The 22628-nt window shown below is 37.5% G+C and overlaps 1 protein-coding gene and 1 pseudogene across 1 annotated transcript; both read right to left on the bottom strand.

Annotated features, from left to right (window-relative positions):
• Window positions 1-4135: 4135 nt before the first annotated feature.
• On the bottom strand, window positions 4136-5052 carry LOC127420638 (interleukin-8-like). Its single transcript, XM_051663052.1, has 4 exons — window positions 4989-5052; window positions 4712-4847; window positions 4343-4426; window positions 4136-4178 (listed from the first exon to the last, which is right to left on the bottom strand). Exons 1-4 carry the CDS (start codon window positions 5050-5052, stop codon window positions 4136-4138), a joined length of 327 nt encoding a protein of 108 aa, XP_051519012.1.
• Window positions 4712-18295, bottom strand: LOC127420629 (CCR4-NOT transcription complex subunit 6-like; annotated as a pseudogene).
• Between the last annotated feature and the right edge of the window lie 4333 nt (window positions 18296-22628).

Here is a 22628-nt window from a genome sequence, read left to right as displayed (position 1 = left end):
ACTTTGAAAACTCTTGATGTTGCTATAACAATGCAAAAAGCACTTACCAGCTTGCTTGAAGTGAAAATCAGCCCTCCTTTCCTGTTTAATAAATTAAGCAATCACACGGTCATGCAGAACATCTCGTGATTTTAAATCCATAAGGATCTCTTTCTCAATGATGATGACAGCCGACTGTCAGCAACATCTCGCGCTCTTCGCTTTCAAATTACGTCACTTAAAGCGTGATTGCGTCAATCAAGGCCAGCTAGAAGGCCTTGACTGGGACATATCCTAAAGATCACACCCACCAAGAACAAATATATCAATCTGATTGGCTGATGAATCTGACTATCTGACATTAGACGTGCATTCATTTGCACTGTTGAGGGATTCTGTGGAAGTTCTGAAGGCCTGACGGGGTGGAACTTAAACTCACGCGCTGTTTCGGGTATGTGATTTGTGAAACAGTTGTCACGCTTCGCTTGTAAGCATCAAGGAATAAATTCTGACTGGATAAACTTTTCATTTTTTCTGTTTGATTGTATATTAATTAAGAGAGGAAAGTGATTAAAAATACATAGGCAAAAAGGTGTTTGACAATGAAAGGAAAAATATTTATTTATTTGGCATGTTAGGCCAACAGAGAAGTACGGTGGCCGTGAAGTGCAAAACAAAAGAACAAATCTAAAAACACAACAGCAAATCCAGACAACTATTCATAAACACATTAACAAATCATAAAACACAACGGCAAATCAGAAAACACAACACCAAATCCAGAAACAAAACAACAAGTTAGAAAACAAAACAGCAAATCAGAAAACACAACGGCAATTCAGAAAACACAACGGCAATTCAGAAAACACAACGGCAATTCAGTCGAAACGGAAAGGACTGGTTCTCTGCCCACTTGCGCAATTATTTCAAAATTAATTCCAAATGCTCAATTACTGAAAATTGTGAGTGGTTTGTCACTCAGCAAAACAGTAATGGTACACTTTATAACACAGAGAGCAAAAACAGTGAGCGGGAAAAGTTTTAAGTACGGTGTTGTAAGGGACCATCTACAAATGTCACAAACTGCGCTAAAACGCCAGTGTCCAAGCGTTCATTCAATTGACTTGTTTATTCTAACATAACAAACGCTGTTATTAAAAAAGTATTTTCTCATTCTAAAGGTTGCAGTCAGGGCCAGAGTGGCAATAGGGAAGATCGGGAGAATTCCCGCTGGGCCGGTCAAAAACTGGGCCGCTTAGGACCGCATGTTGATTGACAAACTTTTATCATATGTCCCATAACAATTGCCAACAGTCCGTAACATCCGGTATTTAAAGGATCAGAATTGCGTTCCGTATTATAGCGGACACAGTCTGTATTTTATCATCTCACACCCAAACAAATGAGAGAGTAGCATGTGAGAGACGAAACTGATGTTGTTCCGCTTCACTTGACAGCGCGGGAAGGATCACGGAAGATCCATCGAGAACAGATAGGCTACTAATAGCTGAATGGATGAACGTGCTTCAGGTACAAGATCATCACAAGTTTAATACTGACTGCAGTCTCACAATCTCAATAAATTAATCTCTGAAATCCTCTTCCCTTGCAGTGCAGAATGATAATAGCAAAATTATTTTTTGTTACAAAATAACAGAATACGTAAAGTAAATTAATACAGATGCAACGGCACAACACAGTATGAAAATAATGGGACTATACAGCTCTCAAAAGATTAAAGTCAACGAAACAAACTGCACAGAGTGCCTTCAGTGTTGTATCATGCGATAAAACCCTCTTAAAAGGACAGTAACCATTTTGCCGTTGTCCTGAACATTTACATTCCAAGTAAAAGAAAAGTACAAATGTGTTATTTTTAGTCTTTTATTTCACTCTTATCGCTGTAAAATGGCACGTTTTTGAATGGCATGTAAAAACAATCACTCAACCTTAATTGTTTCACTGGATCTGTTGCTATTTAAATTTCTAAAATACAAAGCACTGACCATTTAAAGTGTGAGCCTGTACATCTTGAAAGAGTTATACACATTTAAAGTTCTACAGTGTTATTATGTGCCTAGATAGTCTTTAAAATAAACTTAGTTCACCCAAAAATGAAATTTCTCTCATCATTTACACACCCTCATGCCATCCCAGATGTGTATGACTTTCTGTCTTCTGCTGAACACAAATTAAGCTTTTTAGAAGAATTTCTCAGTTCTGTTGGTCCTTTCAATGCAAGTGAATGGTGATCAGAACTCAGAAGGTACAAAAATCACATAAATGCAGCATAAAAGTAATCCATACAACTCCAGTGGTTTAATCCATGTCTTCAGAAGCGATATGATAGGGGTGGGTGAGAAACAGATCAATATTTAAGTTTATAAATTCTCTATAAATTCTCTATAAACTATAAATTCTCCTCCCTGCCCAGTAGGGCGCGATATGCTTATGTAAATCACCAAAAACAGAAGAAAAACTCTTAAGAGAGAAGAGTGCTTATGAAAGTGAAATTGGAGATTTATAGTAAAAAAATGACTTAATTATTGATCTGTTTCTCACTGCTTCTCATTTACTTGCATTGAATGGACCAACAGTTCTTCTAAACATCTTCATTCATGTTCTGCAAAAGAAAGTCATACACACCTGGGATGGCATGAGGGTGAGGAAATGATCAAATATCCATTTAACATTGACTTATTTTTACAACACATACAATGATGTCTTATGACAAAGTTAAAATCTTAGTGAATGCTGTATGTGGTATAATGACATGGAGAGCTTAAATAATTTTCAAGTAATTACATATATTGCATATTTTTGCTGTGATCTTGTTTTATTGTTATCACCTTCACCTCCAACCCCCCTTTTGGGTGTGGGCTGACTTGGACATGACATCCCGGGCTGAATATGAATCCCACTCCGGCCCTGGTTGCAGTAGACTGCCGGCGTGATGGCTCACTTTCTACGTTTGAAGCCAGCATGTCCAATTATGCGTACAGTGTTCAATTATTTTAGAAAAAAATGCTGAAATTTTACCAAGATATTATATTCATATTGTAAAGGTTGTAGAAGGCTGCTATTAGATATGCTGACTTACCCTAGAAGAGACCGAGAACGAACCACATTATAGCGATCACGAGGAGGTTGCCCCATGTGACTCTACCCTCCTAGCAACCGGACCAATTTGGTTGCTTAGGAGATCTGGCTGGAGTCAAACAATAGTGTTTTTTAAGTTAGGACATGCAAACTGAATGAATGCTTGGATGCCACCAACATTTAATATGTTTGAAACCAATCAAGTAATGCCCACAAAAACAAGTGTTCCTCACCCAGGGATATATTGGGTTCATGTCTGTTCTCCAAATTTCATCAGATTGGTGGACAAATGTTATTCCCCTTTAATTCGAATGTTGCTAAGAGCGAATTCTGCATTTATACCAGCTGAATATATTTACTGACTGCCAAACTCTTTTTAATCCTGAATGTTCAGTTTGTGTTTTTAAAGTAGAAGTAAAAGCATGTGGGAAATAGCAGTAGTCTTTATATGGACCCAAGGACTGGTGTTACCATTGATGAAGGACTGAAGAAGGCATGATTGTTGGGCGATGTAAAGCATTGTTTTACCAAGGTACTATGACTAGAATAGCCAAACAAGAGAATTTGTTCCCTGTATGATGACTGCAATATCCTATAGGCAATTATCATTGACTTTTGTGTTAAACAATGGCCTTTTCTTGCAGTTACTTCTCAGCTGAGGAGCACAGGTTTTGTAAATCTCGTTTGGTTTAAAAAACAACAAATGCTAATGTGGAAAACAAAACTCATCTTTATTGTGGTAATTTTACACCTTAAATTTAGAGGTGCTACATGTGGCCTGTTTATACAATAAAATCACAGTCAACTGAATGTCTTGTCCTTGTCTTTCCATCTTAAAGACATTAAAAATGTCCTTTTTCAAGGAAGAAGGTTGTGAAATCTTTATTTCAAAACAATATTATTCACAGGTTTTGTGGGAAGCTTCTGATTACAGAATTTGTGACTACATGAATATCACACAGTAGCATTCAGTACACTCGAGTTTGCCCTTTGAATGACAGGAAAAGTTGAGAATATGGAAAATATCTTTGTTGTGGTCACTCTTGTCTCTGTTGATTTATGCCACGGTGGGTACAGTAGTTTCCTTTACAGCTCTTTTGCTGAAAAAAAAGAAACAAAAGAAGAAGAAAGTTAGAAAAGGAGGTCAAATCTTTCAATCACATTTAAAGTAGGTACTGTAGCCTACTGTAGATCAGACTGTCTAGATTGACTTATCTCACATATTGATTTTGGGATTTTTTTAGGGACAAACTGAATATCCTACCTCTTCATCACTTTAGAGACGACATTGTTGATCCATTTTGCTTTGGGGTCAACACAAACGGTTTTGTTGTCCTTTTTGGTGATTCTGAGGAATTTAGAGAAACGTCTGTGAACTTGAATATACTGTATGAAATAACTTGCAATTGTTGCAACAAACCACTTAGGATAACTAAACTTAACCTACTTTTGATGCTCTTTAAGTGACATTTATTTGTCTGAGCTCATCTTGGGTTGCATGGGCTAATATGCATATAATCAAATGAATTTTTGAGAGCTCTGAGGTTTGTCATAACAAAGGAAACGTGCACCCCCTAGTACATTTCCACCATGTCTGTGATGGAAGTGTGTGTGAGCAAACAGCATAACTCACAGGATCTCTGTTTTGCGGCAGTGTGCTCCTGGAGGCAGGATCTCAATCCTCTTGAAAAACTGAGGTGGAATGAAGTGATCAGTGGTGATCAGACAGTGACACTTGTTATTGGGAGTAAAGCCTTCCATTGAGATGGCTGAAAGAAGTTTTGTATAGTAAGTTTGAAACAAAAAATAAAATAACAATTATAATGAAACAAAAGGCAAATTAAATATGAGAATTAATAATAATCTTAAGTATGATATTAAGATAGTGATGTTGGGCAAAAGTCTCTTACCAAGCAGAGTTGAGAAGCAGCAGACTGTAACAGCTGCCAGCAGTAAATATGTGCGCAGTGACATGTTAAGGCTGAGATCAGAGGTGCAGTGGAGCAGGTCTAGGATGAGAGACATCCTCTGCCCAGCTTATATTGATGTTCAGAAGAGGAAGTAATGGAACCCATAATGACAAGTGGGTGAAAAACAAATATGCATATGAGTTGGAATTTACCAGTCGAAGGAAAATAATTATCTAGCTTTAAGCAAAGATGGAAAGACAATCATGTCATTTAATTTCACATTATAGCATTACATATGATTTATTTCATCTATACATCCCATATTATTTTTGGAGACTTTATATATCAAAGCAATGTAATTCTCAATCCCATTAATGTATTTGGGTAATACTTTGGTAATAATTAATGCATGATTAGTCAAGAAAGTTTTAACACATCATTATTAAATGTTTAAAAGTGACATTGGGATAAATAATTTCCATCTTTCATCTTTCCAAACATACTGCATGTTGTAAGATAAAATCAATTTAATAAAATGTCAATAACCAGAAATGATAGCAATACATTCAGTAGTTTTTCAATTAGATAAAAGTACATACATGCATGCACACAAACATATACATAAATACATACATTCATTGTACAAACATAAATAATGCTCATTCTTTTCATGTTTGTTGCTCTTGGTGGGGACATGTATTATTTATCACACAACTGATAACAATGGATTGGCCATAAACATGAACTTTCACTGTTTCACATTGCAATTGGTTTGCATTCTCTTGAAGGGTTTTGAATTGTAGAAATTTCAGTTTCATGTTTTTAGTTTTGGGGATTGAAATGAGATGTTTCTTCATCAACGTGGCACCACAGTGGCCTCACCTTCCTCTCTAGATATGCTGTACACAAATATACTGTAAATTGACATTTGTGTTGTGATGTCTAAGGAAAGACTGATTTAATCGCTTCACTAAAAACCATGTGGTACAATCTAAATTGTCTGGTTTTATTCAAGTCAAAAATATTATTAAACTCTGAATCAGGCTGAATACATTAGGGTAAAACAACAAAACTAATTTTAACAGTTTGATCAGGTAGAAATAGATTTTAAGGTAACAATAAAAGGTTACCACTTTTTAGATGTAAAGGTCAAACAGTCTAATCTGAAACAATTAAATGTGACAATTCATTCAACACCAGAGCTGTGGGCTAGGGCAGGGGATCTGTGTAAAATAAGTGTCACTAGTGTAAAATATAACGTGGTCTCATATCAGTGAGATATACTCTCATGAAATATATACATTTATTTAAAAAAATAAGTCAGGGACTGTAAAACCCTAACATAAAATTTATTTAAAAGCAAATGTGAAGTCAAAAGTATTTTTTGTGACTTGAGCTCATGCCATAGACTCACATTTCCATCTATGTTTAACAGTTTTTTTTTTTTAAGTGAATTTAATACATTTTCAACTTATGAATTTTTTTGCTGAAACTTGTTTACCAAAATAGTTTGATGGTAAACACTATTGCCATGTAGGACAGACAGAAATAGCTAAATAAAGGAACAGAAAATGCTGGCCTGTGTAGAGCTGAAGATTTTGTTTATTTTAAGACAGCACAGATCTGAGCACAATAGCTCTCATTTTTCCGTAACTGAAGTATCTCATTCCATCTATAATAATCTGAGGAATTTCCAAAATAACAAAATCAGTGGCGAATTCTCAGGGCCAGCAAAGCCTTTTCTGCTGGCCTAACATGCCAAATAAATAAATAATTTTCATCCTATCATTCTCAATCACCTTTTTGCCTATGTATTTTTAATCACTTTCCACTCTTAATTAATCTACAAACAAATAGAGAAAAACGAAAAGTTTATCCAGTCAGAATTTATTCCTTGATGCTTACAAGCGAAGCGTGACAGCTGTTTCACAAATCACCTGCCCGAGTCCGAAGCAGCGTGTGAGTTTGAGCTCCACCCCGTCAGGCCTTCAGAACTTCCACAGAATCCCTCAACAGTGCAAATTAATGCACATCTAAAGTCAGATTGTCAGATTCAACAGCCAGTCAGACTGATTTATTTGTTCTTGGTGGGTGTGATCTTTAGGATATGTCCCAGTCGAGGCCTTCTAGCTGGCCTTGAGTGATGCAATCACGCTTTAAGTGATGTAATTTGAAAGCGAAGAGCACAAGATATTGCTGACGAGTCGGCTGTCATCACTGCTGGTATTGCCGTTGAGAAAGAGATCCTTATGGATTTAAAAACAAGAGATGTTCTGCATGACCGTGTGATTGCTTAATTTATTAAACAGGAAAGGAGGACTGATTTTCACTTCAAGCAAATTGGTAAGTGCTTTTTGCATTGTTATAGCAACATCAGTTTTCTAAGTGTAAATTAGGCTGCTTGAGCATTCAGTGTCGGATCAAGTTTTGAAAAGTAGTGCTGCATTCCATTCAACTCGGAAAGTCGGATTTTACAACTTCCTACTAGTAAAAGTGCAATGGAATGCATCTTAAAGTCAGAATTAGAACTTGTAGGCTCATGCAGAAATTCTCAACTCCGATTTCGCCGAGATGCAGGGGCATGATGTCACACAAACATGTCGACACTCAGGGAGATTGTAACACTTCTCCGTGGAAGGAGGAGGCGAGAAGCAGATTTCCTGGTTCTCCTCTCGTTCTGCTCTTTCTCCAGGTCCCGTTCCTGCCCCATGCAGACGAGGAGGACTTCAGCCAGTGAGACCAGTTCCCCGGGTGTGGGAGCCGACAAGGAATTTATTTCTCTCTCTACAGCAGGTGTACACTCTTAGAGCTTTTTATGTTGTTCAGTAAGCCACTTCACAAAATAAACTCTCAACATTTACAATAATTAAGTCTTCACTTCACTCTCTGGTGCCCAGGCTCTCTCTCCCGTCTACTTGCTGTGTGGCTTTATTTATGCCGCTCTCCCCGTGCTCACTGAAATTAGAGACAGATGTTAGACATAATTTAACTCAGGTGTAAGCACCCTTACCGCTTTCTCTCTCTCCGGAGAGATGCTTGGCCACGCCCCCGCTGCCACATATCCCCACCGCCCGACTCAGGCCGGGGCGGCATCCGGCCTGCCTACCACTCCCCCCATTCCTGGAAAGGAAGTCGGCGACAGCCATCTGCGCTCCCGGTCTGTGGACCACCTTGAACTTAAACGGCTGAAGAGCTAGATACCAACGGGTGATCCGGGCATTGGTATCTTTCATGCGGTGGAGCCACTGGAGTGGGGTGTGATCGGAACAGAGGGTGAAGGCCCGCCCCAACAGGTAGTATCGGTTTCCACCCTTTTCCACGGTGCTGTACTTAGTTTCCCTCAACGAGATCTTACTGCTAATGTACAGCACCGGGCGCTCCTCCCCCTCCACCACTTGCGAGAGTACGGCCCCCAGCCCTCTGTCTGAAGCATCTGTCTGTAAAACAAAAGGGAGAGAGAAGTCAGGTGAATGTAAAAGCGGCCCCCCGCAAAGTGCGGCTTTAACTTGCGTGAATGCCCGCTGACACTGCTCCGTCCATTGGACCGGGTCTGGAGCTCCCTTTTAGTGAGATCAGTCAGCGGGCTGGTGATGTCCGAATAATTAGGTACGAACCTTCTACAACAGCCAGCCAGCCCCAGGAACTGTCTCACCCCCTTCTTAGTCTTGGGTCTCGGGCAGGTCGCAATCGCCACTGTCTTGTCAATTTGGGGATGCACCTGCCCGTGGCCCAAGTGGAACCCCAGATACCGTACCTCCACCCGTCCAATCGCGCACTTCTTTGGGTTCGCTGTGAGTCCCGCTCGGCGCAGCGATCTCAGAACAGCCCTCAGATGTTGCATGTGCCGCTGCCAATCATTGCTATAAATGATGATGTCATCTAAATAGGCAGCGGCGTAAGCTGAATGTGGTCTGAGGATTCGGTCCATGAGACTCTGAAACGTAGCCGGGTCCCCAAACTAACCGAACGGAAATGTCACAAATTGGTGTAATCCAAACGGTGTGGAGAAGGCGGTTTTCTCACGGGAAATTGGTGTCAAGGGGATCTGCCAATAACCCTTCATCAAATCCAATGTCGAATAAAAACGAGCAGTGCCCAACCGATCGAGCAACTCATTAACGTGAGGCATTGGATATGCATCAAATTTAGACACCGCGTTGACTTTCCTATAATCCACACAGAATCACACAGACCTGTCGCTCTTAGGCACTAGAACAACTGGGCTGGACCAATCGCTGTGGGATTCTTCTATTACCCCCATATCGAGCATTGCATCCAATTCTTCCCGAACGATTTTCTTCTTGTGTTCGGATAATCGATAGGGGCGGCTACATACCACGACCCCTGGCTCGGCCTCGATGTGGTGATGGATGAGGTTTGTACGTCCCGGTAGAGGGGAGAACACATCCGCAAACTCCTGTTGCAACCTAGCAACCTCCGCGAGTTGACTCGGTGAGAGGTGGTCTCTGCAAGTGACCAGGGTGAACTGTTTATGTTTTGAACTCACCTCCGGTCCGAGCTCCGCCTTCTCAGGAACTACCGTAGCCAACGTCACGGGAACCACCTCCCTCCACAATTTCAGGAGATTGAGGTGGTATATTTGATGTGCGCCCCCTCTATCGGTTCATTTAACCTCATAATCGAGATCTCCCACTCGTCGTGTGACCTCAAAGGGTCCTTGCCACTTGGCGAGTAATTTAGAGCTCGATGTGGGAAGCAATACAAGCACTTTATCTCCCGGTGCAAATTCCCTTAGCTGAGTTCCCCTGTCATACAGTCGGTGCTGTCGTTCTTAAGCTTGGAGCAAATTCTCCTGTGTTAGCTGCCCCAAAGTGTGGAGTTTTGCTCTAAGATCAAGAACGTACTGAATTTCATTTTTGCTGTTTGAAGGCCCCTCCTCCCAGGCCTCTCGCAATACATCAAGCACGCCGCGAGGGCATCGCCCATTCAGCAGCTCGAATGGGGAGAAGCCAGTGGAGGCAAGAAGCAGATTTCCTGGTTCAGGGAACGAGACGTTGTGTCCCTCTTGCCACAATGCTGAACTACCCACTGAAATGTCCGGGACTTTGTCTCGGCTCCTCAGCACAAAACCTGAATGAGTGGTTGCATACCAGCTCCTTTTACCCCGTTTGTCCGGGAAAGTGGCATGCAAATTCCACTCGCCAATTCCCACTGGCCTTTTTTCAAAAAGCAGAGGTGCATGTACACTGTAGTTAACTTTCAAAGGAGACCAAAGTGTCCATGATTTGCATCTATTTTATTTAAATATGTCATATTTCAGGCATATGCAAATAAAACAGCAGTTCCATGTCCAAATGTCAGTGTGTGCAAAATGGCTTTTGTGCCATCAATATGCTGGATTGTGTAGCAGCGGCTCAGAAAACATTAAAATATCATATATTATTGATTGGTCAGTTTTCTTCATCAGACAAAGAAAGAAAAAAAAGTAGGACTCCTCTCCATAAAAACAATTCTGTGTGTTCGCTGACGGGTGTTCGAGCCCACTGTGAATAGGTCCATAGGAATCCATTGTTTCTATTTAAAATCTTGTTTGCGTTGAACATTCGCTACAGCGTTACTAGACTCAAAGGAATAGTTCACCCCAAAATTAAAATTGTCAATTAAAAGTGAAACAGTCAGTCTGTAAACAATTGTTGGATGCACAATGTACAATTGTCATGCACAAAGTAGATGTCCTAAACGACTTGCCAAAACTATAGTTTGCTAATATTAAATCTGTGGAGTGGTTAAAAAATTATTAAAAAAAAAAGTGTATGTAAACTTCTGACTTCAACTGTATGTAAGATTTTTTTGGTTACAATTAACAAAAGTTCATTATTGAGTTAGTACAAAAAAAAATCCATGTTCAAAACCATGTCTTTATCTTACACCGATTCACTACAGTAAGACTACAATAATGATTTTTATTTTGAGAGAATTTGAGCTTTCGGTTCGGATTTGGTGTGAAATCGAAGGCATACGTCATTCGTCCTTGCATGTTTACGTCATATCCGTAAGCTGAGAAAGAAGGTCTGGCTGTGTCGTAAGAAGCAGGAAGCGAGAGCGACAGCTGTCAGTCAGTCCAGTCGCAGATAGCAGCGGAGTGAAATCACTCTCTTAATGAATTTAACAATTTTTTCTGTTTGGCGTAGTTGTTTACCTGCTATAATGCTTGGATATATTTTCTGGTAGGGTTGTTGAAGCTTTTATTGTTTGTCATGCTTTAATGAATCAAAAACTACTTATGTGCACCGACTGCGATGTGTTAAGTTTAGTTTTTTTTTCTTGAGTGAAGTTACTGTTACATGTTTACTAATACTCATGACTTCTGAGTATTTTATAACACTGCCGCAGTTTCTAGATTCCCAAACTGTGTGTCTCTAAGTGTGTGTGCCGCTGTTTTCTTAGGCTTTTTTTTTTTTTTTACCTCAGTCACAGCAATGCACAAGTTGTTGTCGCTTTACTTTTTTTTTGTTTTTTTGCTTACATATTGATCTGTTTCTCACCCACACCTATCATATTGCTTCTGAAGATTTGGATTTAACCACTGGAGTCTTATGGATTTCTTTCATGCTGCCTTCATGTGAAATTGTGAGCTTCAAAATGTTGGTACCCATTCACTTGCATTGTGAGGACCTAAAGCTGAAATATCTTCTAAAAATCTTAGTTTGTGCTCAGCAGAAGAAAGAAAGTCATACACATCTGCCTTTTCAGCAATGGTCTTCAGATCAGACAGTAGCATCATGGTCTGGATGAGCTTCACATCGGAGTACTCTGGATCCCAGTGCATGTGGGCTTTAGCTACCAGCAGGAGTTGTTTCTCTGGAGGCTGCTTTAAACCAATTTAACACCAGTAATGAATATGGGACAAAAATATATTTTCATTGAAGAACTAACAAACGAGCTGCTGTAGTTTTGTAACTAAAACCTACATCAGATCTTTTATTATCAAAGTCAACACTGCTAGTTCAGAGAAAGGTAAAAACTGCACACAAACACAGGAAACTAGGGTTTAAAAGTGCAATATACAATGCAATATTTTTAAATCACAAAAACATCCTAGACTGCAAATTTCACAGATTTCCCAGAAAATAGGAAGCAAACTGAAGAAGAGGAATAAAGAATTCTATGAACCAGGGTCAGAATCCAAATCACCCCTGATAAATGTATTTTCATGAACAACAACAAAAACTATTGGAAGCCCTAACAAATTTTCAATTAAACAAAACAATAAAGTGTACATGGTGAAGAAATGAATATGTAAAGATTGCCATCAGTGAAATCAAATGAAGCATTGAATTGTTCTGTAGAATCAATGTATTCCAGCATTACTAATGATCAAAAGTTTGACAGCATAAATGTTTTTATTTTAAGTCAGATTGTATTATCAATAACACAGGGAGACTGCAATTTATGTTACTTTTTTCTCCCCAATTTGGCATGCCCAGATCCCAATGCACTCTAAGTCCTCGTGGTGGTGTAGTGACTCGCCTCAATCCGGGTAGCGGAGGACAAATCTCAGTTACCTCCGCGTCTGAGACCGTCAATCCACGCATCTTATCACATGGCTTGTTGAGCGCGTTACTGCGGAGACCTAGCGTGTGTGGAGGCTCACCCTATTCTCCGCAGCATCCATGCACATCTCACCACGTGCCCCACCGAGAGCGAGAACCACATTATAGCGACCACGAGGAGGTTAACCCAATTTGACTCTACCCACTCTAGCAACTGGGTCAATTGGTTGCTTAGGAAGCCTGACTGGAGTCACTCAAAACACCCTGGATTCAAAAATGTATGTTCCTTTTTAGGTTTTCAATGTCCAGATATGCATTCATTTCTAAACATGTCAGACAGAGAAATTATTTGAAAAAATAAATTGGTGCAATTGTTAACGTTAGTTACAACGTTGAGTTGTTTTTAGGGTCAAAATTAATTATGCTGTCACATTACAAGTATGATCCAATTTATTGTCTGTAGTTGTGGTTGCACAATGTTGACCATCGTGAATGGCCAGAACAGAACACATTCACGCAACAGATCAACAGATGCACACGGGAATCCACACATGCACGCACACACGGGCTCAATTTACATATCCACACACAAGAAGAATGCACAAATATACGGGTTTCTTTGCTCACAATACTATCCACAAGTACCTAAATTTTATGTGTAATTTAATACACAAATAAATGCTGAGCCGTTTGTCTTGGTATTCTTCTTCGAGAATGTCTGGTCTGCAGTCTTGACACACACAATGCTAGGGGTGTGGTTTAGCGTGGCTGACAGCAAATGCCCATTAATTAAAATGAAGGGAAATATCCAGTAGATTTGTCTATTATTATTTTTTAAGAACAAAAAAGAAAAGAAAAAAAAAGAAAAAAATGTGTTCAGAATGTTCAATTTCGACCAAGAATTTTCATTTCTCAAGTGTAATGTTGTTATAGATTACATTGTTGTTACACATATAATCTCTATAATCTGAAATAAGTGTTTTATGTTTCTATTTATAATAAAATTAAATTTTTATCCATAATGGCAAAGCCCCATTTTCAGCTGCCATTACTCCAGTCTACTAAGAAAATAATATGTCACATAATCCTTAAGAAATCATTTAATATGTTAACTTAGTACTAAAGTAACAATTCTTTTTGTTAGAACGGTTAAAATGGTTGTGCTACGTAATGAAGTGTGGAAATCGCAATAGTGTCTTTTTCCTGCTGAGGTGTTTTTTTTAGTTACTGTACAGTAAGGTTACTTTACACTTGCAAGTCAAATTTCGGTTTTAAAAATAACCAAAAAGAAACATATTTCCCCTCAAATTCTTCAATCTATTGTTCGTTTGAGAGATGAAGGCTATTCCATCCATGCACTTCTGATTTGAAAGAATAAAACAAACTTGATCCAACTGGGACAGAGAGAGAAGTGGACAACCAAGAAGCACAACAAGAATACAAGTACATCAGAGTCTCTAATTTTAGAAAAAGACTCCTCACAGGTCCTAAACTAGCAGCTTTAATTAACAGTATATACTGAACACTTACATTGCTGCAAGTAGAGGATTCTTGGATGAACATGAGTTTTGAATACATCGTTTATTTTAAAAGAAACAGGCAATTGTAGGGGACATTTCCACGACTGCATTGTGTCAAGTTTTGCGATAACACAAAATAAGCTACTCCTATGTTATCTTTGGTCATGACTCTATTAAGCATAACCTCAGAGCCCTCAGAGTTTGCCATGGCAACCTGATTGAACTCCACTGTGTGTTTCTGCACCAGAGCAAATCTAAAATAAAAAGGGCACAAAATAAACTTGATGTCATTATACTGAAATTGTTATATTTGTTTATGTGGTGTTGGGCATTTCACTTTAAACCCTCAAAGAAAACAAAGAGACACTTCTCGGTTTTGAAAAACACAGCACAGCCGTCCACATGTTTCCTCTCCTGTTCTGACACAAGTTTGGCACGAGACGCTCTTTCAATGTTTCCAGAAAGAAAGTGTAGTACTGCTCTGTTTCCACCTCCTGCACAGGCAGTTGGAGAATTAGCATTGGAACAAAGTGGAAAACATTGCAGGTTTCTAAAGCACCATACGCAAATTAAAGGGATAGTTCACCCAAAAATGAAAATTCTCTCATCATTTTTACTATAAATCTCCACTTTCGCTTCCACATTTTTCTTCTTTTGTTTTTGGTGATTCTAATTCTTCCTGCATATAGCTACCTACTGGACAGGGAGGAGAATTTATAGTAAAAAAAAAAAAAAGGACTTAAATATTGATCTGATTTTCACCCAAACCTATCATATCACTTCTGAAAATATGGATTTAACCATTTGAGTCATATGGATTACTTTTATGCTGCCTTTATATACTTTTTGGACCTTCAAAGTTCTGGCCACCATTCACATGCATTGTATAGATCTATAGAGTTGAGATATTGTTCTAAAAATCCTCGTTTTTCTTTTTTCAGCAGAAGAAAGAAAGTCACACTGGGATGACATGAGGGTGAGTAAAAGATGAGAGAATTTTCGTTTTTTGGTGAACTATCCCTTTAAGAGGAAATCATTACAACTCAGATTACTTAGTTTCAAAGAATAGCAGCTGTATATTCTATTAAAGGGCTATTTCACCCAAAAAAGTCATCATATCCTCACCAACATGTCGATCCAAAGCAGTGTGACTTTCTTTCTTCTTTGGAACACAAAAGGAGATGTTTGGCAGTATGTTTTATTGCATCTTTTTCCATACAATGAAAGTGAATGGTGACTGAGGCGGTCATTCTGCCTAACATTTTCTTTTGTGTTCCATGGAAGTCATAGGGGTTTGAAAATACATAAGGGTGAGTAAATGATGACAGAATATGTATTGTTGGGTGAACTATCCCCCTAAATGGTGTTGATGCCCAAATGAGAGGTTACAGGCTAGAAAGGTAAGTCACAAGGTTGCTGATTGTAATCAATACTTTAAGGTTCTTTTGAAACATCTACAAAAACAACAACAGCAGCAACCTGCAGGCTGATGATGTCAGTGTCACAGTTAGTGATCTCTTCCATGATGCCTTTCTTCCTGTATTCCCAGTTAAGGGCCCAGGTGAGACAGTAGCCGTACAACTGCCTTGTTGCATACTTGTCACACAATACATTGTAGCACATAACTGTGAACACAGCTTGAGAAGAAAGAGATGTAATATTAGCTTTGTTGGTAAAATCAGGCTTATAACACCAGAGAAGTACTGGCGATTAGTACCTGTGGGCATCATTTGGTCTCGCTCCTTCAACGTGATCCAAGGTCTTTGGGGGAGTTGTTCTGGGTGGACTAATTTTAGGATGGGAAATAGTGGAAGAAATGTAAATGAATAACTTTGCGCTTTGTATTGACAGATCTGTGTTCATCTGTATCGTATTAACAAGCCAGTATGTACCCACGTCCGTTATTACCTGCTAGATTGTCAAGCATGTAATTCAATAACTTTCTTGTTCCATCAGGCTCCTGATAAAGGCTGAGTATATCCTGGGATAATGGATTACCTGGGAAAGAATAATCAGATCATAATGAAATTAAATATGCATGTTTGTCCTTTATGTATAATGTAACATTTGTCTGAGTAAAAAAAAAAAAAAAAAGACTTCACCTTTGAGACCGAGGGTTTGCAACTGAAACAGCCGACCAAGTTCATAAGGCAAAACTCGTAAACAATTGTTGTTCAAAAGCAATTCCCTGGAAGAAATGTTGAAAAATTTAAATAACCAGTTTCCTTCACGAAACACATTTTTACCATGTAACAAGGTGTATGTTTAGGCTAATTGAATAAAATCTAAGCTTCACACAGGTCTTAACTACAGGGCTCCCACGCTGTTTGATCAATTAATTTCCATTGACTTTTCCAGTTTTTATTGATTACTGGATATTTAAAACTCATTTTGATTTTTAGATTTGCTAATGAATCATTCAGACTGATTTGTAAACTGGTTTGACCTATTCATTGAAAATCACTGACTCAAGAGAATTACTCGCTTACAAATTGGACATCTCTTTGGCTTGCGAGGACATTTCACTCTACATAAGAGCAATTTTAGTCTACACAAGAACAGTATATAGCTGACAGAGCAGAACATAACTGGAACAAAGCATTTTATTCACTACAGAAATTTTCATGACTTTTCAAGGTCTGGAAAGAAATTTTAAAATTCCCTGATATTTGAGGTTTTCAATAACCGTGGGAACCCTGTAACCACAAAAGTCTGCAGAGATTGATTAGTTTGTCTATCAGTGTTCCTCTTTAACTATCACTTACCTGAGAGTCACCATGTTGCCGAGTTCTGCTGGCAGGCTGCGCAGTTTGTTGGAGGACAGGTTCAGGTAGACAAGATGGGGTAGCTTCGCGATTTCAGGAGGAATCCGGCTAAGGTTGTTGTTATTGATGTGAAGAGCAGTCAAATGTGTCAGCGCCCATAGTGAACTGCTCAGGATTCTGACCCGCCCTGTCCCATGGAGGACATCAGAAACATAAACACAGAATAAACACTTTTTCACCAAATATCCCAGGGAACACACATACTGATAAATGTATACCTTAAATGCACTGTAAGTCGCTTTAGATACAGTACACAAGCGTCTGCCAAATGCATTATTGTAGCCTAAATTTAAAGGTGCTGTAAGCAATTTTAGAATTCTGAAGCTTTCACGTGACTGAACCGTTGAATTAGCCACACCGCCTCATTCCAAAACCTCGCCTTCCGAAGAAAATTTTGAGACAAAAATCGTGCAAAACGGCAGTATTGTTTGTACTTTGGCTGTCAAATTCAACAGTGGCACGATAGAGCCCTCAACTGACAAATATTATGAATCATAGCCTCAATGAACTATTTAAAATAGTCCTTTAAATGAGAATGAGCAAAATGATTGACAGGTGAAAAGCGTCAATGTCCGCAGACACATTTTTGTTTGTTGTTTACAAAGTCTACAGCTGTCACAGAGACCGGTGAGATATCTCAGGACACTTATTTCATTAATAAGGAGGAGGAACATTTTTGCATATGTTTCCATGAAAAAATTGCTTACAGAACCTTTAAGATGGAAACAAAACTTTGTAATCAAGCAATTTGGGAAGCTTTATGTTACTACACCTCAACAAAGAAATACTTCTGACAAAAGCATCAATTAATGTCTGTCACATAGAAACTATTGCACAAAATCATCAGATTCACTTGGATGATTTATTAATTAATTGCTCTCATGTCAAGGTTCCTTCATGGATTGATGGATGGTGCACCATTCATTATTGAATGGAGCATGCCAGTTCAATTCCATTTCAATTCCAGAATTTCGATAGAATTTGAATTGAGATAGCAAAAAGGATGCAGAACTGCAATTCAAATATGAATTTGAGGAAGTAGAATTCAAATGGATTGAAATTTGTTCATCTGTTTTTAAGTTTATTTTAAAGAATATATTTGATAACATATTATCATATGCATAACAAATGGGTATATTTCCAGAAACATTACACTATAAAAAACGTTGTTTTTTTTTAAAATATATATATCAAGTAATCAGTGCTGAAAAACATGAAAGATTCACTTTATTTTTTTTTTATTTTTATTTTTTGTGGCAACTTTCATTAATGCATAGCAGGGAGTTGGATTAATGCGTGGATTAATGTTCAGACTGGTCTACACAAAATTTTGAGTCCCATTTACCCTCTTCCCAGGATGCACTGGGGCAAGAAAAATATGGTTGCATTGTCTGGCCATTTGCTTGTTGTTCTGCGATGTCAGGATGAGTGTGTTTCTCTAATAACATTTTCAGTTTGTTGATTGTTACCCTTGTCATGTTTAACATACCAAGTGTCGAGTTCTCTGTGTGCCATTTTAAAAATACTTTATATGTTTTTTTTCTCATAAGTGTTCATGTGATGAGTAAAGATGTGATATTATTGTTTTAAGACAGTAAGCACCCCATATTTAACAGTTTAAAACCATGTAAATAAAGGAAGCCATTTTCATAGGACTAAGTCGGCAGAGTTTAGGAAATCTTAATAAAGTAAGTATTTCTTAAATATGTAAATTGAATATGCAATATGCACATCTAATTTGTAAAAGTCATGGCAGGTTGACATTTTAAGTTCAGTATATTTAATCAGTTAAAAGCAATGCAAACTTAATTTCTTTAAGTTCTACAAACACATCACTTTTTACACTATAAATAATGAATAATAAATATAATAAAATGTAATCATGTTTAAAATGCCACTTATAGAAATTTGTATTACATTCATTTCACTATATTTAATACATTTTCATTTTATGGATCATTGTGGAACACTTTATTTAGAGCAGTGCTGATTTTCTTAATATATTAAACAATAAATAGATTCACATTTTGAATTTATTTTTATGAAGCTATCTGAAAACAATGTGATGGACCATTTCTGGGGCTGTACAGCAAAAACAAAACCTTTTGATGGCTATGTTCATTTAATTATTTATTTTTAGAAAGAAATTTCATGGCTATAAATTAAAAATATATATTTCTACATATTAGGGAATAGATAGGCATACTTGGTCAAAAATGATAATGTAATTATTTGTTACAAAATGTGTCTTGGACTAATGAAATTGTGTAGTGTGATTGTGTTGAATTTCTTTAAAGTGGAATTCAGTAAATTTCACTTTCTATCATTCCAATTCCAATTCTAACTGATGAATTGAAAGGGAGGTTCATTCTGAAATTCTAAATTTTGCACAACCCTAATGGATAGATGGATAAATTATTTCAGTTAACGATAATACAAATTAAACATGGTATACTGTATGGCAGAAAGGGAGGTTCATTCTGAAATTCTACAGCCTAGCAAGTAAGGGACCGTCTGCAAATTCCACCCACTATGCTAAAACATAGGTGGTGTCCAATTGTTCATTCCGTTGATGGCAAGTTATACATAAAAACCCAGTAAAACAAGTTTTCATATTCCAAACGTTGTAGTAAGCTGCAAAAAAATTAATTTAAATAAAAAAAATCTACAAAATGATATTTTCACGTTCCAAAGGTTGTAGTAAGCTGCTATTAGACAGACTGACTTACTACAGATGAAACTATTACAGTATTTCCTATCAAAACAAGTTCAATTGACAGCATTTTTTACATAATGTTAATTACCACAAACATTGATTTTCACTCGTTATTGTGGGCCATTTACTATTGAAGTGAATGGGGCAAGTGTAAAAATTTGAAGACTGAACATTTATTAAAGCTCTTACAACTGTAAAGTTGTTTAAACAGTCATTGCTTGGGTCATTTCATGGTTTTAAGGTGTACGGCATGAAGCCCCCGTGGCAAAAACATTGTTTAATTGGATATTGCTTTACACAAAGAAAAGATTTGTAAGTGATTTCTCACACTAAAATCATGTTAACATGCATATTCTTTACATACAGTATATATGGCTATAACTTTGAAATAGTGAGTTTTTAATATTTACCAATTGGCCCCTTTTCACTGTCATTTTATGTGGCTCACTGTGACCCAGATTTCGTGCATTTATAAAGTAAAGGAGTGCAAAGTTAAAATAATGTTTTATGTAATCAACAATATGCCACAAATGCTGTTGATTAAGCTTGGTTTAAAAATTTAACATCTTGTCATTATTTCAGTCTGTGATCTCCCCTGTTTTGTGACACTTGCTATGTTTTACTTACCCAGATTTCATCATTTCACCTGCTGATTAGACTTTCACTACAAATTCATGTACTTAATTGGTAATCCTATCCTCTCCGTGGACCCTGACACCTGAGTTATATGAAGTGTCAACAAATGATAAAAAAATAATAATAATAATGTACATAAATGCAAATGAAACCATGTTGTAATGTAATTATGCTGGATCTGTTCTGTTATCCCAGGGGGTGGAGACAGAGGGGTTGCTCTCCCCACACAGACAATGCATGGCTGCATGGATGGACAGGAAGGGCCAAGAACAGAACCATACATCCAACAGATTGCTTCAGCTGTCAATAAAGTTATACACTTGATGAAAGTGGTCCTAACTGAAACAACCACCTATTTAAACAGCCATTGTATTTATTAAATAACCACCTTAATGTCACTCAAATAACATTAATTTGTAACAATTTATTATGTTATTTACTCTAACAAAACTACATACAACACCAAACTGGTCCCACACATTCTTTGAAGAAGACCTAAAATTAATATAAAATTGTCTTAAAGTAGTAATACAATTATAATAATTGTGATAAACTATGTTAGTATAGAAATTTTGCCAGTTTTATTAAGGGAAAAGTAGAGAATTTCTGAAACAATTTATGACAGTATTAACATGATAAATTCAATCATTTCAATCACAAGTTAAGTTAATGTATACAAACATTAATTAACATGTCATATTGCTGATTTATTATCACAGTAAAATAACTTTTATGTGAAATCTTACTTTAAATAAAATTAAATGTCCTGTGAAATAACCAGTTACAGAGATACTACTCATACAACAACACATATTTGTTGTATTGAAGAGTAAGCTCTTGTATTAAGTTCTTGTATTAATATTATTCTTCAACAAGGTGTATGTTTGAAAATGGATCTGACTCTGAAAACAAAAAGGAGGTAGATAGATTACTTTGTCTAGTGTTTTAGTGTGAACCAAAAGTAGCTGAAAATCACAAACATAAAAGTGCTGGTGGTGGATTTTGAAGGGAAAAAAGGACAACCTGAGTCTGATTATAAGCCAGGCACAGGAGGCAACAGTACATCAGAGCAGATGACTCAGAAAGTGTGAAGAACATGATGAGGAAAAACAACCGTACAACTGGACTTTCAAATTAACTGGAGTCAGTGGCAGATAAGAGGTTGTTACAGCATCCTCTGCACAACAGCGTTTCTTAGAGCACATTGCTCTAGGAAGTGATACCTGAGATCTTTCCTGTCTGCTTCGATCAGAATTTATAATGCCTCATCTACCATTGAGCCTGTGGTACAGGAAGCATGAACTGTTTCTCATCTTTTTCTCATCATAATTTAATCTGTAGTATGTCAGTCTGTCCAATAGCAGTTTAATACAACCTTTGGAATGTGAAAATATCATTTTGTTGAATTTTTATGATTTCTTTTTCTTTTTTTCCCCCTAAAATAATTGATTACTGCACTCATATGATAAGGCATTGGGCTACTGTAATAATTTCCTCTTTAGTCTGTCCAATAGCAGCTTACTACAACCTTTAGAATGTGAAAATATAATGGCAATATATGTCGTCATATTTTTATCATTAATTATGATTTTCATAAACTCATTGGTTTTGACCACATATAGTTTTACCGTTTATCGCATTTTGCCATCATTTTATCACATACTGTTGCACAGGCAGAATGAATGAGAGATCAGGGCCCGGTTGCACCAGCTATAGGTAAGTTACAATTTAGCAAATTAATAAATGCATTTTACACTCCGTTCTTGTCAGAGAGCATTCTCTCTTTCTTAGCGGTGTATAGTAAACAGACACGCAGATCAACATTCAGCATGGCTTATGAAACATCGCCTTTGGAAATAAATGAAGGCATCATCGGAGGTTATACAGGTACATATGAATGGAGGTATACATGGAGACAAGAAACACTGCATCGTTACGATCTCGGTAAAGAAGCAGATTTTATTACCGTCTCTTTAATCCAACAACACACAGCAACAAGTGAATGATTTACTTACTTTTTTACAATAAATGCTTTAGTTAGAAAATTATCAGACATTAGGCCATCATTCTGCTGTACATCCTGTGGTTGTGTGATAGTTTATAAACCTATATCACTAAATTCTGGTATTATTATCCTTCTATTTATTTGCATTGCGGTCAATAACAGCAGAACTTTTACACATTCGCCGGAAATGCAACCGCTGCTTACTTCCGCGTTGCAAAATAAGGTGGCAGGCGAACAGAATAGAGGCCGTTTTTTAATGGATGCCTAGAGAAGAGATGTTTCAGTTGCAGAATAACTGCTTTTGTGAGGAAACAGCTCATCACTTAATGAATTCACCGCCTGTCCGCTAATCTTGTTTTACACTAAACAATAGTTTTGGAATGAACTTTGTGTGGAGTTTACTACGATAAAATTGCTGTTTTAT

Source organism: Myxocyprinus asiaticus, chromosome 3 (assembly GCF_019703515.2).
Source record: "Myxocyprinus asiaticus isolate MX2 ecotype Aquarium Trade chromosome 3, UBuf_Myxa_2, whole genome shotgun sequence".
In the NCBI taxonomy this organism is placed as follows: domain Eukaryota; kingdom Metazoa; phylum Chordata; class Actinopteri; order Cypriniformes; family Catostomidae; genus Myxocyprinus; species Myxocyprinus asiaticus.
The sequence above is the reverse complement of the archived record's forward strand: the minus strand, read 5'-3'. Positions and strand labels throughout refer to the sequence as shown.

Bases quoted from the DNA above. Each gene is read 5' to 3' on its own strand.
- LOC127420638 (XM_051663052.1), bottom strand. From the start codon at position 5,052: ATGTCACTGCGCACATATTTACTGCTGGCAGCTGTTACAGTCTGCTGC. The intron at 4,427-4,711 runs GTGAGTTATGCT...TAAATTCCTCAG, and splicing joins TGCCGCAAAACAGAGATCCT to AATCACCAAAAAGGACAACA. The intron at 4,179-4,342 runs GTAGGATATTCA...CTTTTTTTTCAG, and splicing joins GTCTCTAAAGTGATGAAGAG to CAAAAGAGCTGTAAAGGAAA.